The sequence below is a fragment of the Gekko japonicus genome, unplaced genomic scaffold (genome assembly GCF_001447785.1).
Source record: "Gekko japonicus isolate JY-2015 unplaced genomic scaffold, Gekko_japonicus_V1.1 scaffold388, whole genome shotgun sequence".
In the NCBI taxonomy this organism is placed as follows: domain Eukaryota; kingdom Metazoa; phylum Chordata; class Lepidosauria; order Squamata; family Gekkonidae; genus Gekko; species Gekko japonicus.
In genome coordinates, this window is record NW_015162490.1 from 826,997 (window position 1) to 849,613 (window position 22,617).

Below are 22,617 nucleotides of genomic sequence, written 5' to 3' on the forward strand. Positions count from 1 at the left end.
TTCCCACATTTCTCATTTTCCAGAGCCAGTTTGGTGTAGTGATTGAGAGCGTGGACTCTAATCTGGGAGAACCGGGTTTGATTCCCCACTCCTCCACTTACTTGCACCTACTGGATGACCTTGGGCAAGCGGTAGTTCTGTCAGAGCTGTTCTCTCAAGGACAGTTCTGGAAAGAGCCCTCTCAGCCCCACCTACCTCACAGGGTGCCTGTTGTGGGGAGGGGAAGGGAAAGGAGGTTGTAAGTCGCTCTGAGACTCCCAAGTGAAGGGCGGGGTATAAATCAAATCTCCTCCTCTTCTTACTTGTGTGTTCCTGTTGCTTTGGGGGTTTTCCCCCCTGTTCTTCTCTTGTTTTGCTCCCTTTGGTAGCCGATTTGATATTACAGCAGTTTACATCTGCAGGTTTTTACGCAGGACATAAATCAATAAAATATCCAATCAACCACTAAAAGGTAAAGGTTCCCTTGCTCGAAAGCCAGTCGAATCCGACTCTAGGGTTGCGGTGCTCATCTCCGTTTCAAAGCCGAAGAGCCAGCGCTGTCCGAAGACGTTTCCGTGGTTATGTGGCCGGCATGACTAAAAACCAAGGTGCACGGAACGCTGTTCCCTTCCCACTGAAGTGGTACCTATTTCTCTACTTGAAATGTCTTGCTTTCGAACGGCTAGGTTGGCAGGAGCTGGAACCTCCACTAGAGGGAGCAAAACACGAGCAGAACAGGGAAAAATCCCAAAGCAAACACACACGCAAGGAAAAAGAGAACGCAGAAAAGCAAGAGGATGGCTTCTTCAGGAATCTGACCCTTCAGCCAAGGGCTAGGAGAAAAAGTTGTTTCATAGGCAGCCAAGATTCTTGCAGATATCTGGGGACCCAAGATATCACATCAGCAGGAGTGGGGAATCAAACCCGGTTCTCCCAGATTAGAGTCCGCACACTTGACCACTACACCAAACTGGCTAGTCATGTATGGCTGCGAGAGTTGGACTATAAAGAAGGCCAAGCACCGAAGAATAGATTCTTTTGAACTATGGTGCTGGAGAAGACTCTTGAGGGTCCCTTGGACTGCAAGAAGATCAAATCAGTCAATCCTAAAAGAAATCAACCCTGACCGATCCCTGGAAGGCCAGATAATGAAACTGAAGCTCAAAGACTTTGGCCACCCAATGAGAAGGGAGCACTCACTGGAGAAGACCCTGATGCTGGGAAGGATTGAAGGTCAAAGAAGACGGAGACGGCAAAGGATGAGATGGTTAGACAGTGTCATAGATGCAACAAACATGAAGTTGAGCAAACTTCAGAGGATGGCGGAAGACAGGAAGGCCTGGCGTGATCTGGTCCATGGGGTCGCGAAGAGTCGGACTCAACTGTGTGACTGAACAACAACAACAAACAAACAACTACAGAGGCGGGAATGTTTATGAGCATCAGAAAATGGAGATGTTTGTAGACATCTAGGTTTTACTCTACTGGTTTCATTTATTTATTTTTCCTGTTTGCTTTAAGGCCTGTAACATGACGTGATACTTTATCTGAATTTGAAGTTTTGTAACCGTTCAAAACAACTGAGATTTATTTATGGTTTAATTAAAAGCAGAAAAAAAGATTCCAGTCCTAAATCTGCTTTGCAGCAGCAGCATTAGAAGACTCCGCCCAAAAGCCTACAAACAAAAGCCCGTGTCTGCGGATTCCTTTGCTCCATTGCTCCGAGGCTCCTTACTGCATTTGTTTTTAAACGCTGCGGCGTCCTCTGAAAGTGTTCCCAGCTGTCTCCAAATGTTATTTCGGCCCGCTGTATAAATAGCCGGCCTCGGCTTATTCAATGTCTTCTGGTCTGACGGGATGAGGTAATGGCACGATTGATTTCTTCTCTGTGTCTCGAGATAGGGCTTTCCTCATGTCTGTGGATACGAACACAAGGGAGACAAAAACAAGTACCGATAAGATACGTTATGTTGCAAAACAAGTCAGTGGGAAGCAAGGAATCAACAAGACTGAGATTAAACAGAAATAGCACCAAGAGCAGGGGGGGATGGGGAGGAGATGGGCATTCTCACTACAAGAATTAATAAGAGCTGCGCTCTACTGATCTTTTGTAACGCCAGGTCTTTCTCTACGCTGGCCAGAAGGGAAAGTTTGGATCCTGAGGTTCCTCTTGGTGCCTGGAATGTAACAAAAATCCCCTACTGGTTCTACCTATGTGTGAGTGTGTGTTTTTTTTTTTGGGGGGGGGGAATCTCTGTCCTGCAAGTTCCAATCTCTATGCATGCTTGGGGGGGGGATCTTAATCCACAGCAGAGCGTAAGATTCCTGAAAGCATCAGCTGTTGTCCTAGAGAAATGGTCAAGTTGCCATGGAGACCACCGTTTCTTTGATGCGGCGCCTCCTTGGATACACTGAATGGTGCTCCAGAGTTCTGTCTCTTGCCTCAGTAGTCTGTTGGTGCAGCAGTCATGGCTGGGAGTTTAAAAAATGATCCAGCTAAAAGTAAAGACTCTTTTAAGGGCCCGTTTCATTTCGTGGTCAGGGCCGGCTCACCCACTAGGCGAACTAGGCATTCGCCTAGAGTGCTGGGCCCTGGATGGGGTGCCGAGCTGTGCCTCCCCCCCCCGCCACCAAAAGCCCGCAAGCAGCTCTCCAAGTGTCAGCACTTCGCTAATTGGGGAGAGGCATCCGGTGAGCATCCCCCGCCTGGAGACAGGATCCCCCCCCCCCACCTCCCTCCCAAACTGCCTTCGGAAGCAGAGCACGAGAGAAATCTCTCTTCCATCTTGGAGGGTGCTGCAGGAACATGTGGGGCGTGCTCGCTGGGTCTGACAGCTGCGGGGGGGGGAGGCGGTGGCGGCGGTAGCAAAAGGGTGGCTGGCTCCAGAGGTCTCCAGGCCCCACCGGGAGGTTGGCATCTGCACCACAAGGCAGCCTCGCCTAGGGCGCAGAAACACCTTGAGCTGGCCCTGATTGTGGTAGATCTACATGCACGCTTCAACATCTGCCACTGAAATGGACCACTAGTGTGCGTATTTTAGGCCGGACTGTGCCCTTACTCTAGACAACACTGTCATTAATCAGTTCCGTACAGACATTTACAGCAAACCATCAAGAGTTTTAACTCCACAGGCCTTTATCAGACCCTCCCATTTGTCTGAAATGCAACCAGTGCTCCAAACACTCACCATAAGCGTCTTCATCGGGCTCCCCATTGCTAGCAGAGTAGTATTCTAGCACGGTTCTGTACACACTGTAGCCCAGCTGTTTGTACATATTCACGGCAACTTGATTTGACACTCTTACAAAGAGGTCCACAAAAAATCCACCCTTTCTTCATTGGGAGAGACGGAGGGGGGAAATAAAACAATAAATAAATGGCTACGAGGATTTGCAATAGTGCTATGTAACCTAAGAGGCTGCATAAAAATCTATGGGAAGCTTTCCGCACTTACACAGGCAACCACTGCCTCAATTCAGAGACCTGCCTAAGCATATAGCATCGGTCTTAAGTCAAACTACAAACCATAGCTTGACATGTCGTAATAATTTGCACTGCAGGGTTGAAATAATGTCCGTGTCGACAAATCAGCTATGGAGAAAAGCCACTGACCAGAGTACCGAGCAGATGGAAAATACAGGCAGACTGGCAGCTCTAAACCATGCCTTGTCTGTCTTCTTTGGAAGCTCAAACTATGATTTGGGTCCTAAACCACATGGTTTGACATGATATTTGGGTCGAGCCACTGTCGAGACAGTTGGAGATGGATGCAGGACTCAGTTGGACAGGGATGAAGTGGTTCCAACCAGGGCTCTTTTTGTAGAAAAAGTCCAGCAGGAACTCATTAGCATAATAGGCCACACCCAACAGCAGAAACTCATTAGCATATTAGGCCACACCCCCGACAGCACAGCTCATTAGCACATTAGGCCGCACCCCCCATGTTACCAGAAGTGTGGTTATCCAGCCACACCCACCTCTTGCTTCTTATTCTGTTTACCTTGTTTGTTGTCCAAACCCAGGGCCTTTTTTTGTAGCAGGAACTCCTTTGCATGTTAGGCCGCACATCCCCTAATGTAGCCAATCCTAATGAGTTACTGCTGTTGGGTGTGGCCTATTATGCTAATGAGTTCCTGCTGGGCGCGGCCAACTTGGGAGCCAGCCGGAACTCTGTTCCTGTGCGTTCCTGCCCAAAAATAGCCCTGGTTCCAACCCTTTTTAATAAGACATAACTCAAGAAGAAGGCAACGTGGGTGAGAACCACAGGAGTCAGCACTTTCACCGATATGATTTAACATCTATGCCAAGCCTGTAATAGAACTGTCCAGAGCTCTGGAGTTGGGCATCATCAATATGCTGATGACACCCAGCTATACATTACACTGAACCACCCAACTTGGTGCTGCCATCTCTTTTCTATGCCAGTACCCAAATGCCATAGCCAAGCATGAAGTACTGGCATTGAATCCAGGAGAGACAGGAGCTGGTCGGGCAAGACGGTGGCCTCGGCAGGAGACTGGCTTCCAACGACTGATGGAGAACAGCTCTCCTTAAAGGACGCCACCAAGAGCTCAGGAGTCCTGTGGGACCACGACCTCCTGCTGGAGAAGCTGGTGAGCGTTGCCGCAAAGAACACATTTCAGCATCTGCATCCAACACAGAGGCCCTTTATTGACAGACACAGGGGCTCCAGTCACACGGGCCGGAAAATGTGGGGGGGAAGCGTGGCTGTTTGCCCCGGGGCAAAATAACGCGCAGTTGCGCGATCAGACCTCCCGTGGAGGTCCCGTGGTTAGGGGGGAGGTGCCAATCACACGACAATCCTGCGGCGCTGCAAAGAAGCGGGGCCACGGGGCAAACGGGGTTGTGTTTTGTTTTTTTAAACTGAAGTGTGCGCATGCTCCGTTGGGTGCTTGTGTGCATCCGTGTAGACTTGGGGGGAAAAAACCCTTTTTGCGAAGGGACATGGGCGGGCGCCGGAACTACCACCGGAAACCCGATCAGACGCCCGCCCTTGCCCCGCGGTTTCCGGAAACTAGTACCTCGGAGGTACTAGTTTTTTACAGCGCATCTTCGGAGTGAAGCCTCGGGTGTGCCACGGGAGCTCTACGCTTCCCAGATGTGGCGGTGAGATCGCGCCCGGAAAATCTGCCTATCTTCCATCTCTCTAGCGTGCCTAATGCTCCGTGTGACCGCAGCCAGGATCTGGCCATGCCGATTGACAGTAGAGTAACCTCAGGTCTTGATTACTGTAATATCTTCCCTGTGGGGCTACCCTTGAAAACAGGAAACGGGTGTAGAGTTCGGTAGCCTGTTCACTATGCGGGGCTGGTCACAGAGCACATACTACGGCAACTCTGAGCTTCCTTCTCTAATGGCTGATTTGTTTCCAGGTCCAATTCAAGGTGCCAGGACCTACTGTTGAAGACCTTTGGGACCTGGGACCCACGTGTCTGAAGGATGCCCTCCCCCAGGACACACCAATGCAGCAGCCGTGCGCTGGCTCAACAGGGCCTTCGGACTCTCCCAGCTCTGATCAGGGTGTGTCCTGCTGCCACGCAGACTTTTCCAGTTGCCTCCATGCTCCTTGCCTCGAGGAGAGGCTGGAAGACGGTGCCACCCAGGGAGGTATTCGGCACGGTCTAAGTAGCTCATGACATTTGGATTAGTCTTCACCGGGGCCCACAGGAAATGCAACTGGAATTTCTGCAGATTAACATGTTACTGAACAGGTATGGTTGCTTACAGCTTAGCGACCAAGAACTCTCATGGACAGGATTCACCTTTCTGAGATTTCTTCAAGCAGCTCCATTAGCTTAGCAGCCAAGCCCAGCCGGCGAAATTCAGGAGCGACAGAGAGGGCGGTCACGTGGCCATGCCACTCCTCTCTAGCCACCGAACCTTCAGCTTTCCCCATAACTGCAAGCACAAGGAGCATGGGTTAGCACGTTTGAACCAGCGCATGACCCCCACAGAGCAACTTTCCTGTTGGCACCTCTAAAAGGTCAGTGACCATTTCTGGAACTAATTCAGAAGGTCACAGTTGCAGCCTTTTGAGGCCTATTTCAGATGCTGAAATCCCACGGAGCATTTTGGAATCCAATCAGATCCGTTAGTCTTCATGGATGACATACATTAGCTCACCACCTAAACATAAGTAACACCCCATGTTATTCAATGAGGCTGGGTCTTGAAACTGCCCTCACAACTGCAGCCAAAAGCTGTGATAATAAGCATATTTCCTTGGAAATAAATTCCACTGAAATCAAACAGAAAGGAAAGGAAAAGACTGACACCCAGCAACAAAGGGGGAAATTCTACTTACTGTAACCCATTAGCTCTCCACCAGGTGCTTCTGCAACAATAAAATACTCTGGCCAGTGGGCCAAGTACTGTAAGTAAAATGGGATCCCATACTAGGAGTATTGTAGGTTAAGAAAATCGTACCTCAAGAGGCAAGCTTCTTAAAATGGACAAAATAAAATAGTGAAATAACTGTGAACACTTAATTCCAAAGTCCTGTGCTGGGTCAGGAATGCTGCTCAGTGGCAGATACCTGCTGCGTGCTCTGAAGGTTCCCAGTTCAATCCTTGGTATCTCCAGCAGAAGGCTACTGGGCAGCAGGTATCAGAAAAGACGGGATGTGCATTCGGCTTTCCTGAACCGAAAAAATACTGAATAAATACCTTATTGGTATTTTTTGGTATTTTTAAAGCCGAATGCAAATTCAGAAAACTTTCCGACTGCCGAATAGTTTCCCAAATTTATTTGGCTTTTGGGTAGGCAAATACTGACTTCCCTCCCCCCGTGGCTTCCCTGGTCAATTTCACTCCCTGCCAGTCAGCTGTAGGAGTGAAACTGACCAGGGAAAGCCTCCTTTCTACCTTCCCTCCTCCAGCTGCCCCAGGGCTGCTGGAGAAGCAGAGGCAGAGAGTCCAGCCATGTTTAAATGCCTTTCTTTCCCTTTCCCAGTTCAGGGAGGGAAAGAAAGGCCTTTCCCTGCCTGCCCTTCTCCTATTAATATAGACAAATAAACAGGAATCCTTTCAAAGCTGCTCCATACATCATACTTTTTGCAGTGCAACTGATACACATTTTTACAGACACGCACTGAGAGAGGGATGCAGGAAGACACCCACCCCCATAATTTTTTGTGAACATGAGCCAATGTGGTGGAGCGTCTGGAGCACCAGAGTAGAATGTGGGAGGCCCAGGTTCAAATCTCCACTAAGCTGCAGAAGGTCACTGCCGTGGAAGCTTGCTAGGTGACCCTGGGCCAGTCACACACACTCAGCCTAGCCCATCTCACAGGGCTGATGTTGTGAGGAGAACACTGAGGAGGGGAGAGCAATGTTAACAGCTTTGGGTCCCCACAAATGCTCCCTCTAAGCTGTGGAGTCTTGTGAGCAAAAATTCTACTTTGTGAGCTACTGGCATTAGAAGAAGAGAAGAGAAGAGATTGGATTTATACCCTGCCCTTCACTCGGGAGTCTCAGAGCGGCTCACAAACTCCTCTCCCTTCCCCTCCCCACAACAGACACCCTGTGAGGTGGGTAGGGCTGAGAGAACTCTGACAGACTGCTCTTTTTCAAGGACAGCTGTGCCAGAGGTTGTGACTGACCCAAGGTCACATCAGCAGGTGTGAGTGGAGGAGTGGGGGAATCAAACCCGGTTCTCCCAGATTAGAGTCCGCACACTTAACCACGACACCAAACTGGCAAATTAAGGTTGTGAGCGAGCAATTGGGCTGCTGCATAAATTAATTTGCTCTGGAGCCATCCTTCCTGAGCAAAGATAAGAACGTGTGAGCCGGAGGCTAAAAAACTGTGAGCTAGCTCACACCAACTCAGCTTAGAGGGAACACTGGTCCCCACTGGGAGAAAGGCAGGCTAGAAATGAAGTACACAAGACAATAACATAAACATCAATACAGGCGCCCTTGCTTGGTGCTAGGATCAGCTACAGCTCCACAGCACAGTCAGCGGCAAACATGCCTTTCCTTCCTTGGACCATGTTTAAAAAAACCCTTCCCCATTCTCCAGTTTCAAGCTAAAAAGGATACGGTCTCTGTAAGAGGGTCCAAATTGCTGGAGAAAATAAAAAGAACCAGTTACAACAATAATGGAAAGACACCGTTGAAGCTTAGGAGTTAACAGCTCCTCTTTTAGGCCCAGGGAAGGAGCAAGCCTCTCATCATCTCCTACCTGACCCCCCCCCCCCAAGCTAGCCACACTAACCCTGTTAACTTGTTACAGTAAACACACATGCATCTTGCACATACATGCTTCTGCCTGTTCCTAAGAAAAAGCCACCGCACATTTATTTTCAAGATGAAACCAGTGACCGGCACCTGGATATACGTATCCGAAGAACAAAGTCTGAGTCCAGTGCAATGTTCCCTCTAAGCTGTGGAGTCTTGTGAGCAAAAAATCTACTCTGGGAGCTACTGGCATTAAAGTTGTGAGCGAGCGATTTGCCTGCTGCATAAATTAGCTTGCTCTATAGCCATGTTTCCTGAGCTAAGACAAAAATGTGTGAGCCAGAAACTAAAAAAACTGTGAGCTAGCTAGCTCACACTAACTCAGCTTTGAGGGAACAGTGGTCCAGTGGCACCTTTAAGACCAACAAAGTTTTTGTTCAAAGTATAAGCTTTGTGTCTTTCGTTGTGTCTTTCATTTCATGATTTCATGGTGTCTGACAAAGTGTCCGTGCACACCCATGATAAAACTTTGGTGGCCTTCAAGGTGCCGTTGGACTCAAAATTTGTCCTTTTGCTTCAGACCAACACCGCTACCTGCCTGTATTCGGAGAAGTGAGCAGTGACTCACGAAAGCTCACCCCCCTGCCACAAATTCTGTTAGTCTTTCAGGTGCTACTGGAGTTGCGCTCTTTCTACTGGATAAACGTGGAGTTTGAATCACACATTTGCATGCAGGTAACATGAGAATGGATCAAAACGTGTATAAGGAAATGTCAGTTGTAAGCTCAGCACAAGCTGGAGGTGTCTCCCCTTCCCTAGCACTTGTGTACAGGGCTACTGACCCCCGGTGTGGAGCAAATTCCAGCCCCCCGCCCCTGCGAACCACCAAGGAGAGAGACTCAGGTGGGCAGCCGTGTTGGTCTGAAGTAGCAGAACAAAGAGTTTGGCTCCCATGGGCACTTTTAAGACCAACAACGTTTAATTTTGGGTAGAAGCTTTTGTGTGCACGTACACTGTGAAGAAGGAGCTGCGGTGGCTCAAGTGGTTAAGACGCTGAACTGCAGGCTGTGGCAGGTCGGTAGTTCAGCAGTTCGAGACCCGGGTTGCCGCATGACGGAGTGAGCTCCCGTCTCTAGTTCCAGCTCCTGCCAACCTAGCAGTTCGAAAGCAAGAAATTGCAAGTAGATAAATAGGTACCGCTTCGGTGGGAAGGGAACAGCGTTCCGTGCGCCTTGGTGTTTAGTCATGCCGGCCACATGACCACGGAAACGTCTTCGGACAGCGCTGGCTCTTCGGCTTTGAAACGGAGATGAGCACCGCGACCCTAGAGTCGGATTCGACTGGCTTTCGAGCAAGGGGAACCTTTACCTTTACCTTACACTTTGAAGAGCGTGAATGCACAGACACGGAAGAATTAAACTCCGCTGGTCTTAAAGGTCTAGGGTTGCCAGCCTCCAGGTGAGGCCTGGGGATCTCCTGCTTTGACAACCGATCTCCAGCTGACAGATGTCAGCACCCCTGGAGAAAATGGCTGCTTTGGAGGATGGACTCTGTGGCACTGGGCCATGCCGAGGCCCCTCCCCTCCCCAAACCCCACCCTCTCCTGGATCCACCCCCAAAGTCTCCAGATATTTCCCAACCCAGACCTGGCAATGCTCCCGCTAAGCCGTGGAGTCTTCTGAGCAAAAATCCTACTTTGTGAGCTGCTGGCATTAAAGTTGTGAGTGCGCAGTTTGGCTACTGCAGAAACTAGTTTGCTCTGGTCTGGAGTGATGTTCCCTCTAAGCTGAGTGAGCATGAGCTAGCTCACAGTTTCTTAGCCTCCATATCGCACAGTTTGTCTTAGCTCAGGAAGGAGGGCTCCAGAGGAAACTAATTGATGCAGCAGCCCAATCACCCGCTCACTACTTTAATGCCAGGAGCTCCCAATCTAGAATTTTTACTCAAGAATCCACGGCTAAGAGGGAGCATTGCTCAGGGGCAGTGTTCCCCCTAAACTGAGTCCGTGTGAGCCAGCTCACCGTTTTTAAGCCTCCAGCTCACACCTTTTTGTCTTGGCTCAGGAAGGATGGGGCTCCAGAGCAAACTCATCGATGCGGCAGCCCAATCGCTCACTCACAGCTTTAATGCCAGCAGCTCCCAAAGTAGAATTTTTGCTCACAAGACTCGGGAGCATTGATGGGGAGCCCTCTCCTTCCTGAGCTAAGACAAAAAAATGTGCGAGCCGGGGGCTAAAAAACTGTGAGCTGGCTCACACTGACCCAGCTTAGAGGGAACACTGGCGGCGACCCTGTAAAGGTCTAAAGTAAAGGTAAAGGTCTCCCTTGCTCGAAAGCCAGTCGAGTCCGACTCTAGGGTTGCAGTGCTCATCTCCGTTTCCAAGCCGAAGAGCCAGCACTGTCCGAAGACGTTTCCGTGGCCATGTGGCTGGCATGACTAAACACCAAGGCGCATGGAACGCTGTTACCTTCCCACCGAAGTGGTACCTATTTATCTACTTGCAATTCCTTGCTTTCGAACTGCTGAACTACTGACCTTCCACAGCCTGCAGTTCAGCGTCTTAACCGAAGGATGGGGCTCCAGAGCAAACTCATCGATGCGGCAGCCCAATCGCTCACTCACAGCTTTAATGCCAGCAGCTCCCAAAGTAGAATTTTTGCTCACAAGACTCGGGAGCATTGATGGGGAGCCCTCTCCTTCCTGAGCTAAGACAAAAAAATGTGCGAGCCGGGGGCTAAAAAACTGTGAGCTGGCTCACACTGACCCAGCTTAGAGGGAACACTGGCGGCGACCCTGTAAAGGTCTAAAGTAAAGGTAAAGGTCTCCCTTGCTCGAAAGCCAGTCGAGTCCGACTCTAGGGTTGCAGTGCTCATCTCCGTTTCCAAGCCGAAGAGCCAGCACTGTCCGAAGACGTTTCCGTGGCCATGTGGCTGGCATGACTAAACACCAAGGCGCATGGAACGCTGTTACCTTCCCACCGAAGTGGTACCTATTTATCTACTTGCAATTCCTTGCTTTCGAACTGCTGAACTACTGACCTTCCACAGCCTGCAGTTCAGCGTCTTAACCACTTGAGCCACCACAGCTGTAAAGGTGTGGAAGGGCCCAAACTTTGTCCCAGGAGGCAGGGGCGGAACCCGGCCTGTCCGAGAGGCCCAGCCTGAGCCACCACCGAGCCCGCATGGAATAAGCGCCCGGCGCATGCGCAGCAACATAGGGAAAGGGACAAAGGGCCGCCCGGGCCTAAGGCGACCGGGGTCGCTGCGGGGGTCCCGCCCGGCCGCCCACCCATCCTCCGTCCCTGCTCTCCTCACATGTTGTTGAAGCGGAAGAGGTCGTCGCAGGTGAAGGCCCGCAGCGAAGTCATGGCGGCGGCGGCGGCGGCGGCGGCTCCCGACCCGGGCGCTCCTGAGGCCGGCGGCGGCCTGCTCCGGCTGAAGGAGTTGCCAGGCAACCGCCCGGGAGGCGCGGCCTTGACGGGAGGCCGACAGGAAGTCGCGCGCCCCCTTGCGTCATCACACAGCGACCTGGACGGGGAAGGGGAGAGCGAGGAGAAGGGCTCTCTCTCTCTCCCCCCCCCCTCCCCGTGACGGTGGCGAGAGGCTGTCGGGCGCCCCCTAGCGCCGTCTTCGGTTTAGAGGTTTAGAGGTGTCCTGTCAGTCAGGAACCTTGAAGACCAACGATTTATTCAAGGCTTTCCTGTGCTGCGGTGGCTCAAGGGGTTAAGACGCTGAGCTGCAGGCTGTGGAAGGTCGGTAGTTCAGCAGTTCGAGACCCGGGTGCCGCATGACGGAGTGAGCTCCCGTCTCTAGTTCCAGCTCCTGCCAACCTAGCAGTTCGAAAGCAGGAAATGGCAAGTAGATAAATAGGTACCCCTTCGGTGGGAAGGGAACAGTGTTCCTGCGCCTTGGTGTTTAGTCATGCCGGCCACATGACCACGGAGACGTCTTCGGACAGCGCTGGCTCTTCGGCTTTGAAACGGAGATGAGCACCGCGACCCTAGAGTCGGACTCGACTGGCTTTCGAGCAAGGGAACCTTTACCTTTAGATGTACAATTCCTGCCAACCTAGCAGTAGATAAAGAGGTACCACTTCGGTGGGAAGGTAACAGCGTCTGTGCACCTTGGTGTTTAGTCATGCCGGCCACATGACCACGGAAACGTCTTCGGACAGCGCTGGCTCTTCGGCTTGGAAACGGAGATGAGCACCGCAACCCTAGAGTCCGATTCGACTGGCTTTCGAGCAAGGGAGACCTTTACTTGGCCGTTTTAATGGATGTTTTTAGATGTCTAATGACTGGATTTTTGGCTACTGTAAAATAGTATACTGTTTTATTGGCAGCAAGGTGTCTTTAGTTCATCTCTCGGGAGAGAAATGCCCTAAGTAGAAGTTAATCTCCCTTTGTGCCCTGAAACAGGCAGTCAATGCATTGCTAGAGAGAAATGATGTGCCCCAGCTGTCACCTGGTCTCTAATGCGCCCTTCCCACACTACAGGATGGAAAAAGCAGGGCCCTTCTTGGACAAAGCATCTGCCCTGGACCCCAGGCGAGGCTATGGGACCGAGACGGCGCTGGTGCCCCTAGGAGAAGAGCTCTAACTGTAGACAAAGGGGCTCTGGCGCTCTGCTGCTTTTAGTGGACTTAGTGGCAGCATTTGACATCGTGGGCTGTGCCCTTGTGGCTGCCAAGCCACACATCAGGAGCCCCAGTTGCCCACCACCACTCAGAGAGGCAGTGGGAGGGGGGGGGAGCCACACCAGCTGTGTTGCTATGTCAGTTCCGGGGGGGAACACCTGGAAGTGACATGGGGAAGCTCTAGGAATTGCTGGAAATTCTATTTTCCGGTGATTCCTGGGGTTACCGCATGTCACTTCTGTCTGCCCCTTGGAATGACGCGGCAGTGCAGACCACATTGTGTCCCCCATGCCCCCCTCCCTCCCACTGATTGGGAGTTTGGTTGCCAGTCTGATGTAGTGGTTAAGCGTGCGTACTCTAATCTGGGAGAACCGGGTTTGATTCCCCACGCCTCCACTTCAAGCTGCTGGATGACCTTGGGTCAGTCACAAGTTCTTTCAGAGCTGTTGTCTCAAGGGCAGTTCTCAGGAAAGCTGTCTCAGCCCTACCTACCTCATAGGGTGCTTGTTGTGGTGAAGGGAAAGGAGATTGTAAGCCGCTCTGATACTCCGAGTGTAGGGCAGGGTTTCATTTTTTCTACGGGATTCCTGGCCACAGTAGTAGATGTAATGGTCTTCTGAGTTAAATTCGCCCATTCCTGTCCACTTTAGTTCACTGATTCCTAAGATATCAATGTTCAGTCTTGCCATCTCATTTTTGACCACGTCAAGCTTACCTTGATTCCTAGATCTTACATTCCAGGTTCCTATGCAGTATTGTTCTTTGCAGCATTGGACTTTGCATTGGCCACCTTCAAATAAAACGCCTCACGCCCACATCTTTTCTATCTGCAAGAATGAAATTTGCTCCTATAGCTGTGTACGTACTTCGGGAAACATGTTTCCTGGCACTGAAAGAAAATAAAATGCTTTCCTAGAGAGAGGATAATGATTACATCACTATAAATAAAGTGTTCAGTTCAATTATGTGCAGAAGGAATGGAAAGGAGCTTTGGGGGCCCTTAGCAACACAAACTTTAGTGGGCTGAAGGGACTGTGAAGACTCCTTTTTATTTCTGTTGTGAGAGGTTGGCATGGCTCCCCTTCCTTCCGCAACTGGTAAACAGAAGGAAGTCCTTTTGAGTACGTGCCAGTTTCAGACCCACCCCTCCACTCACCTCTTCACATACATGGATTTTCCTCAGCAACTCCCCCCCCACACACACACACACCCATGCCCCTTTTTCCTACTATCAAAATCAGGGTGGAACCTCCTTTAGAGCCAAGGGCCTTTCTCCACCCTGACCAGACCAGCTGTGCCACAAAATTTGCCACCAGGGCATTCCTGAGACCATAACGAAGTACTTTGTAATGGAGGAGAATAAGGTGTTGGTTCGAAGCTGGGGCAGGGACCTGTTTTGCTCAGTGCTAGAAAAGCAACAATATACAGAGCAGCAAAGTACCTGGGACTGTTGTGAGCGGGGCTCTTTTTGTAGATAAAGCCCAGCAGGAACTCATTAGCATAATAGGCCACACCCAACAGCAGAAACTCATTAGCATATTAGGCCACACCCACGACAGCACAGCTCATTTGGCATATTAGGCCACACCCCCATGTTACCAGAAGTGTGGTCATCCAGCCACACCCACCTTTTGCTTCTTATTCTGTTTACCTTGTTTGTTGTCAAAACCCAGGGCCTTTTTTTGTAGCAGGAACTCCTTTGCATGTTAGGCCACACACCCCTAATGTAGCCAATCCTAATGAGTTTCTGCTGTTGGGTGTGGCCTATTATGCTAATGAGTTCCTGCTGGGCGTGGCCAACTTGGGAGCCAGCCGGAACTCCGTTCCTGTGTGTTCCTGCCCAAAAATAGCCCTGGTTGTGAGCAAGTATTGCTTCAAGGCCAGGATGTTTCTGTGAAGGAAACTGGATTGCAAAGTGCCTTGAACCAGGAGGAGGAGAAATCTCCAGTATGTGCCAGTCTCAGTTCTGTGCTTGCCGCCCTCCTCAGTCCCTCATTTCACACAGCGTTCCATTCTAATTCAGGGAAGGGATTTCACGCAGGCTTGGCCTTTTCCGTATACCGTTTCTGCATTATTTCACGTGGTCTTTCTCAAACCTATCACCCACGCTTTTTGAGGAGAAATACACAGGCCTGTCATTGAGATGACCCACATACATAGAGACTTCCCCACAGTTTCCAGTGTCAACTTCCTTTATGTGTTTCAGTATTTGCATGCTCTGCATTTTCAAGAGGAATTAGACACAAAAAGTGGTGACCGGCGATACTCGCGGGGGGAGGGGGAGAAGGAGCTTCACGTGTAGGAGGAGGAAGCAGCCGCAGGTGAGCCTTCTCCCCTGCCTCCCCCCGTACCAACAGCTGTTTACACCACTCCATCCTTATTTGTGCTCAGCTATTCACTACACTACTAGTCCCAGATCTCTGGGAATGGATTTTGGCAAGCTAGCCTTCTCCCCCCGCCCCCCCCCCAACAGCCAGAGCGTTCTCTGCGCATACACAGGGAACACTTTTACTTTTATGGGGATTTAAATATCCCCTGTATATTTTTTCAACTGTTTAGATTTTTCTGCACTTCTGGGGACTGCTCCAAGTGTGCAGGAAAATCTCTCTGCCCGCCCCCCCAAAGGGCCCCCAATGTGCAGATTTAGATATCTGCACGGAGGGAGCAACTTATTAGATATATAGATGAATACGAGTGACCAGAGGACACTTTTTAACCAGGCCCAATGCAGGGCAGTACTGCTTCATGCTTAGGGCGTTCCAGTTGGCCTCATTTTCCGGGGATCAGAGCGCTTTTACCCAGGGTGAACTGTGCTGACTCCTTACTAGCTGTAATGCACCAGCAGTGCAAGCTCAAAGCCGGTCCCTGTAGAGGTGGTGTGTTCCAGTTTGGTGTAGTGGTTAAGTGCGCGGACTCTAATCTGGGAGAGCCGGGTTTGATTCCCCACTCCTCCACGTGCACCTGCTGATGTGACCTTGGGTCAGTCACAAGCTCTGGCACAGCTGTCCTTGAAAAAGAGCCGTTTGTGTCAGAGTTCTCTCAGCCCCACCCACCTCACAGGGTGTCTGTTGTGGGGAGGGGAAGGGAAAAGGAGTTTGTAAGCCGCTCTGAGACTCCAAGTGAAGGGCGGGGTATAAATCCAATCTCCTCCTCCTCCTCTTCTTCTTTTCTTCTCCTCCTTCTCCTTCTCCTCCTCCTCTCCTCCTCCTCATTCTTCTTCTCCTTCTCCTCCTCCTCCTTCTTCTTCTTCCTGCCCAGGCAGAGTAGGAAGAGCTGCTTGGATCCACCCTGCCCCTACCCCTGAGGAAGCAGACTAGAACTGCTCCCTGCCAAAGGGACTCCGATCTGTTATTTTATCCTCATTTCTGAATTCCATCAACTATAATCCGCACGGAATGGGCAGGAGGAAATTATAGGTTACAGATCCTGAGGTCTTGAAGCTGATAGGGTTGCTATTGAATGCTCATCTGACAGTGAGCCCCAGTGAATATGTTCCTAGTGTGGCGATCCCCCACTGGTGCTACAGGTGTGTTTTCAGGCGCCGCTGCTTCTTGAGTCTTGGGGATAAAGTCCAAAGGGCCTTGAATCAAATCTGCACTGTGGCCTCAGCATCCTACAACCTCTGTGTGTAGAAGCCAGCCCTGAGGTGTAAATTTAAAAAAAGAAGAAGTGTGAATTGGCCCTCAGGCCCAAGTCACAAATCGTCATAACTGTAGCATGTGTGAATAATCACAGCTCACACACCGCAGGAAGAACGGTCATATCACCTCAACACACAGTGCATTTAATCACAAGCAATCTGCATATTTGGCTGCCAGACAAGGTCAAGTCATACATTTGTTGTTGTTGTTCAGTCGCACAGTCGAGTCCGACTCTTCGCAACCCCATGGACCAGCTCCTGCCAGGCCCTCCTGTCTTCCGCCGTCCTCTGAAGTTGGCTCAATTTCATGTTCGTTGCATCTACAACACTGTCTCTCCATCTCATCCTTTGCCGTCCCCATCTTCTTTGACCTTCAATCTTTCCCAGCATCAGGGTCTTCTCCAGTGAGTACTCCCTTCTCATTGGGTGGCCAAAGTACTTGAGCTTCAGTTTCATTACCTGGCCTTCCGGGGAACAGTCAGGGTTGATTTCTTTTAGGATTGACTGATTTGATCTTCTTGCAGTCCAAGGGACTCTCAAGAGTCTTCTCCAGCACCATAGTTCAAAAGTCATAGTTCAAGTCATACATACATATACATAGACCTTTATTGGCATAACCAAGTCATGTTTCTACATGTGTGAACCAACCCTAATGTCATCTTATAGCAAACCACGTGAGGTGGACTATACGATACTTCTAGAAAGCGCACAGTTAGGCCCTATGGGTGCAAGAAATGACTGACTGCTTTAAACACAGACCATTTTCTCTCACACACAAAGAACCACACTACGAAGTATTACGTACAAAACTACCTCTTTATCCTTTACAAAACGCAATACAACATAAACAGTGGCAGATATGTGGCAGATCAACGTAACACATACACATCTTTAGATACAGAATTTGCTTCCAGAGTCGTCTTCTTGTAATGTTAGTGTATTAAGGTACAGCCTTCCAAAAATTCAGCATACAAGAGTGTTTATATGGTTTGGGAAATGCTAGAACTGTCCAGGTTGACAGGGTTCTTGAAGATTCTGGGTCTCAGGAAGGGATTTAAGAACCAAGAATTTTTAAAATTACTCAGTTACCTGGATTTTCTGGTGCTGTTAGTGAATCTGAATGTAGTTTCTACCAAGACAATACTATTCAGCTGTCTAGACTGATCTAGTGGGATCCAGCGGTGCAGCGATCTACTCCTGACAAGCAGAATTCCTCCCGCCTCACCTAAGTTCTTGCATTTTCTCCTCTAGGCACGAATTGACGGCCACATTTATACACTGGAGCGGGGGGGGGGTTGTCTCCCAACATTTTTTCAGCCCGTGGGCACCTTTGGAATTCTGACACAGGTTGGTGGGCGCAAGCCCAAAATGTCTGCTACAGATGTCAGGGAGCGAGCTTATGCATAACCCTGACTCATTTCAGGCAGAAGCTCTGCCTTTTAAAATGAGGATGTTATTTAAAAATATGGTCTTGCCATATACACACCGCAAAAAGAAGGAAGAAACTGTGAGGTAACTGCGCTAGAAAATATTTCAATAACACTCACAAAATTATACAAAAATGTGTACAAAAAATCATATAATTGCACAAGACAGTTGAAAATGGTGTGAAGATGGTCTCCGGAATGTTCTATCGTTTCGATACTATTCTTCTTCCGAAAGTGGATGAAAGCCTTAAGAAATCATATGCAATAATAATATTATGTGAAGAATCTATGGTACATGTACATACAAAAATTCAATAAAAAGTTTTTTTTCAAACCTTACATACAGTGATTCTTGGTCTGTCGTTTCAACAAGTAGGTATCAAAAATTTCATTAATATTCACCGATGTATCTATGAAATGTAACAATAAAATGTAACACATCATCATAATTTAGCCACAATTAATTTATACAACTCTACAACTTTTGAAGGCATATACTCACCATAACTTAGTTGCAAGAAATTCTCTGAAAGAATGTTCCTAGGGCAAAGTGCTTGTATAATGCCTTACTAGGTACATGTTCTCACAAAACCTTTATGCTAACTCATCCCAATACCAGTACTAATGCTGCAAACTTGTAGAGTTGTATAAATTAATTGTGGCTAAATTATGATGACGCATTACATTTTATTGTTACATTTCATAGATACATTGGTGAATAAGGTTTGGAAAAAAACTTTGTATTGAATTTTTGTATGTACATGTACCATAGATTGAAATATTGAAATATTTTCTAGTGCAGTTACCTCACAGTTTCTTCCTTCTTTTTGCAGTCTGTTCTGTGACTGTGACCATCATTTTTGAGCCACTTGCCATATGCACAGCATACCTTCAGGCACACAGTGAAACTCCTTGGGCAGTGGTAGCAGCTGCCGCCAAAGTAGTTTAAAAAAAAAAAATCTGCAAAAGCCAATCAGGTCTCCAATGGCCAGCCAGAATCCATTTTCTAAAACCACTTGGCGGGCATCGGGAAAGGTGTCAGCAGGTGCGGTGGTGCCCACGAGGACCGGTTTGGGGGTCCCCGCACCAGAGGCTGGGAGGCACAGATTGACTTTTTGAGAAGACCTCAACTGAGGTCACACCTAGGATTCTAAATGATCGCCATACATACGGCTGGAGAAATGCTTCATCCATGTCACCGGATGTCATTCATGTTTCACCTCTATGGCATTCTGAAGAAGCCAGAATTCAGGGGACTCTCACCTGAAAGTTCTTGAGCATCAAGTGCACTGTCTAAACTGCACACCCTGTTTCCTGTTTCCTCTTCATCCTATGCTTATCTACAGGCAGGGCTTTTTTTGTAGAAAAAGCCGAGCAGGAACTCATTAGCATAATAGGCCCCACCCAACAGCAGGAACTCATTAGCATATTGGGCCACACCCCTGACAGCACAGCTCATTGGCATATTAAGCCACACCCCCATGTTACCAGAAGTGTGGTCATCCAGCCACACCCACCTTTTGCTTGTTATTCTGTTTACCTTGTTTGTTGTCAAAACCCAGGGCTTTTTTGGTAGCAGGAACTCCTTTGCATGTTAGGCCACACACCCCTAATGTAGCCAATCCTAATGAGTTCCTGCTGTTGGGTGTGGCCTATTATGCTAATGAGTTCCTGCTGGGTGGGGCCAACTTGGAAGCCAGCCAGAACTCCGTTCCTGTGCGTTCCTGCCCCAAATAGCCCTGTTTACAGGGAAGTCAGCTCAATCCTTTGGTTTTCTTGTGTCTTTAGATGAAAACAAACTTACAGTGAACATTTCAATACTTCACAAAAACAACCATCGCTTTTTTTTTAGCCACCATGAAACGCGTATCATGTTGCTTGCTTCATGAATACACTCGTTTATTTTCCACTGTTTAACGTTAACACGTGTCAAATCCGTTTGCATACCTACAATATAACAAACATTAAATTTCCTTCATGGCCTCCTTCATCCATGTTCTGCAAGAAGCCTGAACCAGCAGACTAGGGGTACCTTCAAGAGAGTACCTTTAAACTGAAAGACTGCCACCCAGTTTCTCTCCTCAAAAACATCCGAGAGGGAGAAGAATCAGCATCACGCGCACAAACCCACAGTGAATTGCTGGAGGGGGGGAGGTAAGCCCTCTAAGCTACTTGCGTTCTTTGAACCCCGATTCTGTGTACAAGGATCGTTTATACATATTAAGGAGCAGGGCTCTTTTTGTAGATAAAGCCCAGCAGGAACTCATTAGCATAATAGGCCACACCCAACAGCAGAAACTCATTAGCATATTGGGCCACACCCCTGACAGCACAGCTCATTGGCATATTAGGCCGCACCCCCATGTTACCAGAAGTGTGCTCATCCAGCCACACCCACCGTTTGCTTCTTATTCTGCTTACCTTGTTTGTTGTCAAAACCCAGGGCCTTTTTTTGTAGCAGGGACTCCTTTGCATGTTAGGCCACACACCCCTAATGTAGCCAATCCGAATGAGTTTCTGCTGTTGGGTGTGGCCTATTATGCTAATGAGTTCCTGCTGGGTGTGGCCAACTTGGGAGCCAGCCGGAACGCCGTTCCTGTGCGTTCCTGCCCCAAAATAGCCTTGATAAGGAGCAACCACACTGCTGTGATCCTGATCTGGATGGTCCAGGCTAGCCCGATTTTGTCAGATCTCAGAAGCTAAGCAGGGTTGGCCCTGGTTTAGTACTTGGATGGGAGACCACCAAGGAAGTCCAGGGTTGCTACGCAGAGGCAGGCAATGGCAAAGCCACCTCTGAAGATCTCTTGCCTTGAAAACCCTGCGGAGTCGCCATATGTTGGCTATGACTTTATGGCACTTTCCACCACCTCAGAGCTGTGACTGTGAACGTAACCGCAACCAGGGCTCTTTTTGTAGAAAAAGCCCAGCAGGAACTCATTAGCACCCAACAGCAGAAACTCATTAGCATATTGGGCCACACCCCTGACAGCACAGCTCATTAGCACATTAGGCCGCACCCCCATGTTACCAGAGGTGTGGTTATCCAGCCACGCCCACCTTTTGCTTGTTATTCTGTTTACCTTGTTTGTTGTCAAAACCCAGGGCCTTTTTTTGTAGCAGGAACTCCTTTGCATGTTAGGCCACACACCCCTAATGTAGCCAATTCTGATGAGTTCCTGCTGTTGGGTGTGGCCTGTTATGCTAATGAGTTCCTGCTGGGCGTGGCCAACTTGGGAGCCAGCCGGAACTCCGTTCCTGTGCGTTCCTGCCCAAAAATAGCCCTGACTGCAACACATTTTAATCCTAAAATTTCTTTCACATACCTCATCTCTCCCCTCCAACGGTTCATCCAAGACTGCAGTCGATAAACCACAGCCCATAACCATTGTGCATCAGGCCTGACAAAGGCCTCAGGTGGCCGACATCCAAACGACAAATGGCTTTTGCAAAAACAGTCTTTAAAAATGGAAGTTTGATATTTTTATAAACCCAAGAAGTAGATAGAAAGAGGCAAAAAACAACCCCCCGCCCAGAAATTTTCAATGCAATACTCTAAAACCAGCAAGAGATTTGTATATTAAATGTTTTTTAACGAAAAAAAATCACATGCATAATTATAGATTCTTATAGTTTTAAAAATATTTTAAAAACCACGACAGTTTACCGGCAACTGCTATAAAATTTCTGTAAAATACATAAAGACACATCGCCTTCAGTAAAATAATAATAATTAAAAAATACTATTTTAGAGAAGGCCGTTACCATCCATAGAGAGTTTACAGATGCCCTGCGTCGGACAGTCCTGTGTATGTGCACTGGTGAAACTCAGGGCAGACCGGTTAGCATACCAAAAGGTCTGGCCTATCGATATATCTAATTGAAAAATTGTGCTTGGGCTGAGGATGAGACTCAAATGCAGTACAGACCTGCAAATGGACATAGTGCAGTATATTTGAAAAGGTCTGTGGTCTAAGAAGTGGAGCTCTGTGCCACCAGTCTGCCTGCTTTTTGCATGTCGTTTACAGTCACGGAGGGTGGCTTCCGTTTTGAGTCCTTACTGACAAGAACAACTTAGTTGTGAAGCAAAAGATGTCTCCAGCAACTTAACAACAACAACAACAAAATCACCAGCTCTATGACACGTGGTTGCTGTTGTCGTTCTGAAAAACGGCCCCGTACGGGTCGCTGTTGATGCGCTTATAGACAAAATGGAAGACCTGGGGCTGCGGCCGACTGTGCAGTTCAGCTTTAATTTTTTGCGGGTAGGTGTCCTCCGTCAGTTGCTGCCAGGTGTCGTCGATGAAAAGAAAGAGGCTGTAGTCGTCAGGATTGTCCACTTTGAACTTCTCGGCACAGAGCCGACACACGTCCTCGGTCGTGATGTACGGTCTCACCAGCAAGGTTTTCCCTGTGCAGCCGCTGCTTACCTCCTGGAATGCAACTCGAAGATAGTTCTGTGGAATGAGAAGGGGTGTGGGAAAAATAAAAAAATTCACAACCAAGACCCAACAAAGATAACTCCCTTCGCCACCACTACACACACCACACACTGAGCTCAGCTGTTTCTGAGATGTGATGACTCCTCTTGCCGCTAAGCCAGAGGTTTTCAAATTGTGTTCCAGGGAACCCGAGGTTTCCTAGAAGCTTATCTGTCTCTGCAAGAGCTGTTACAGTGGACACATTTTCTTGAAACATTAATGATCTTCTCTTACAGTGTACAAGCATGGGGAAACGC

At 48.9% G+C, this 22,617-nt stretch overlaps 2 protein-coding genes across 2 annotated transcripts in view; both read right to left on the reverse strand.

The window, feature by feature from the left end:
• Positions 1 to 1,407: 1,407 nt before the first annotated feature.
• NAA20 (N(alpha)-acetyltransferase 20, NatB catalytic subunit) lies at positions 1,408 to 11,699 on the reverse strand. The gene is made up of 6 exons (XM_015406005.1): positions 11,495 to 11,699; positions 8,043 to 8,067; positions 6,306 to 6,396; positions 5,764 to 5,899; positions 3,168 to 3,313; positions 1,408 to 1,895 (listed from the first exon to the last, which is right to left on the reverse strand). The coding sequence occupies exons 1-6, from the start codon at positions 11,545 to 11,547 to the stop codon at positions 1,810 to 1,812; spliced, it is 537 nt and encodes a 178-aa protein (XP_015261491.1). The 5' UTR covers positions 11,548 to 11,699; the 3' UTR covers positions 1,408 to 1,809.
• Positions 11,700 to 21,641: 9,942 nt separating this feature from the next.
• RIN2 (Ras and Rab interactor 2) overlaps positions 21,642 to 22,617 on the reverse strand; it is a 93,794-nt gene continuing 92,818 nt past the window's right edge. Inside the window, exon 12 of the mRNA XM_015405999.1 lies at positions 21,642 to 22,336. Coding sequence (XP_015261485.1) covers positions 22,016 to 22,336 — 321 coding nt within the window. The 3' untranslated portion in view covers positions 21,642 to 22,015. The remainder of the gene's footprint in view (positions 22,337 to 22,617) is intronic.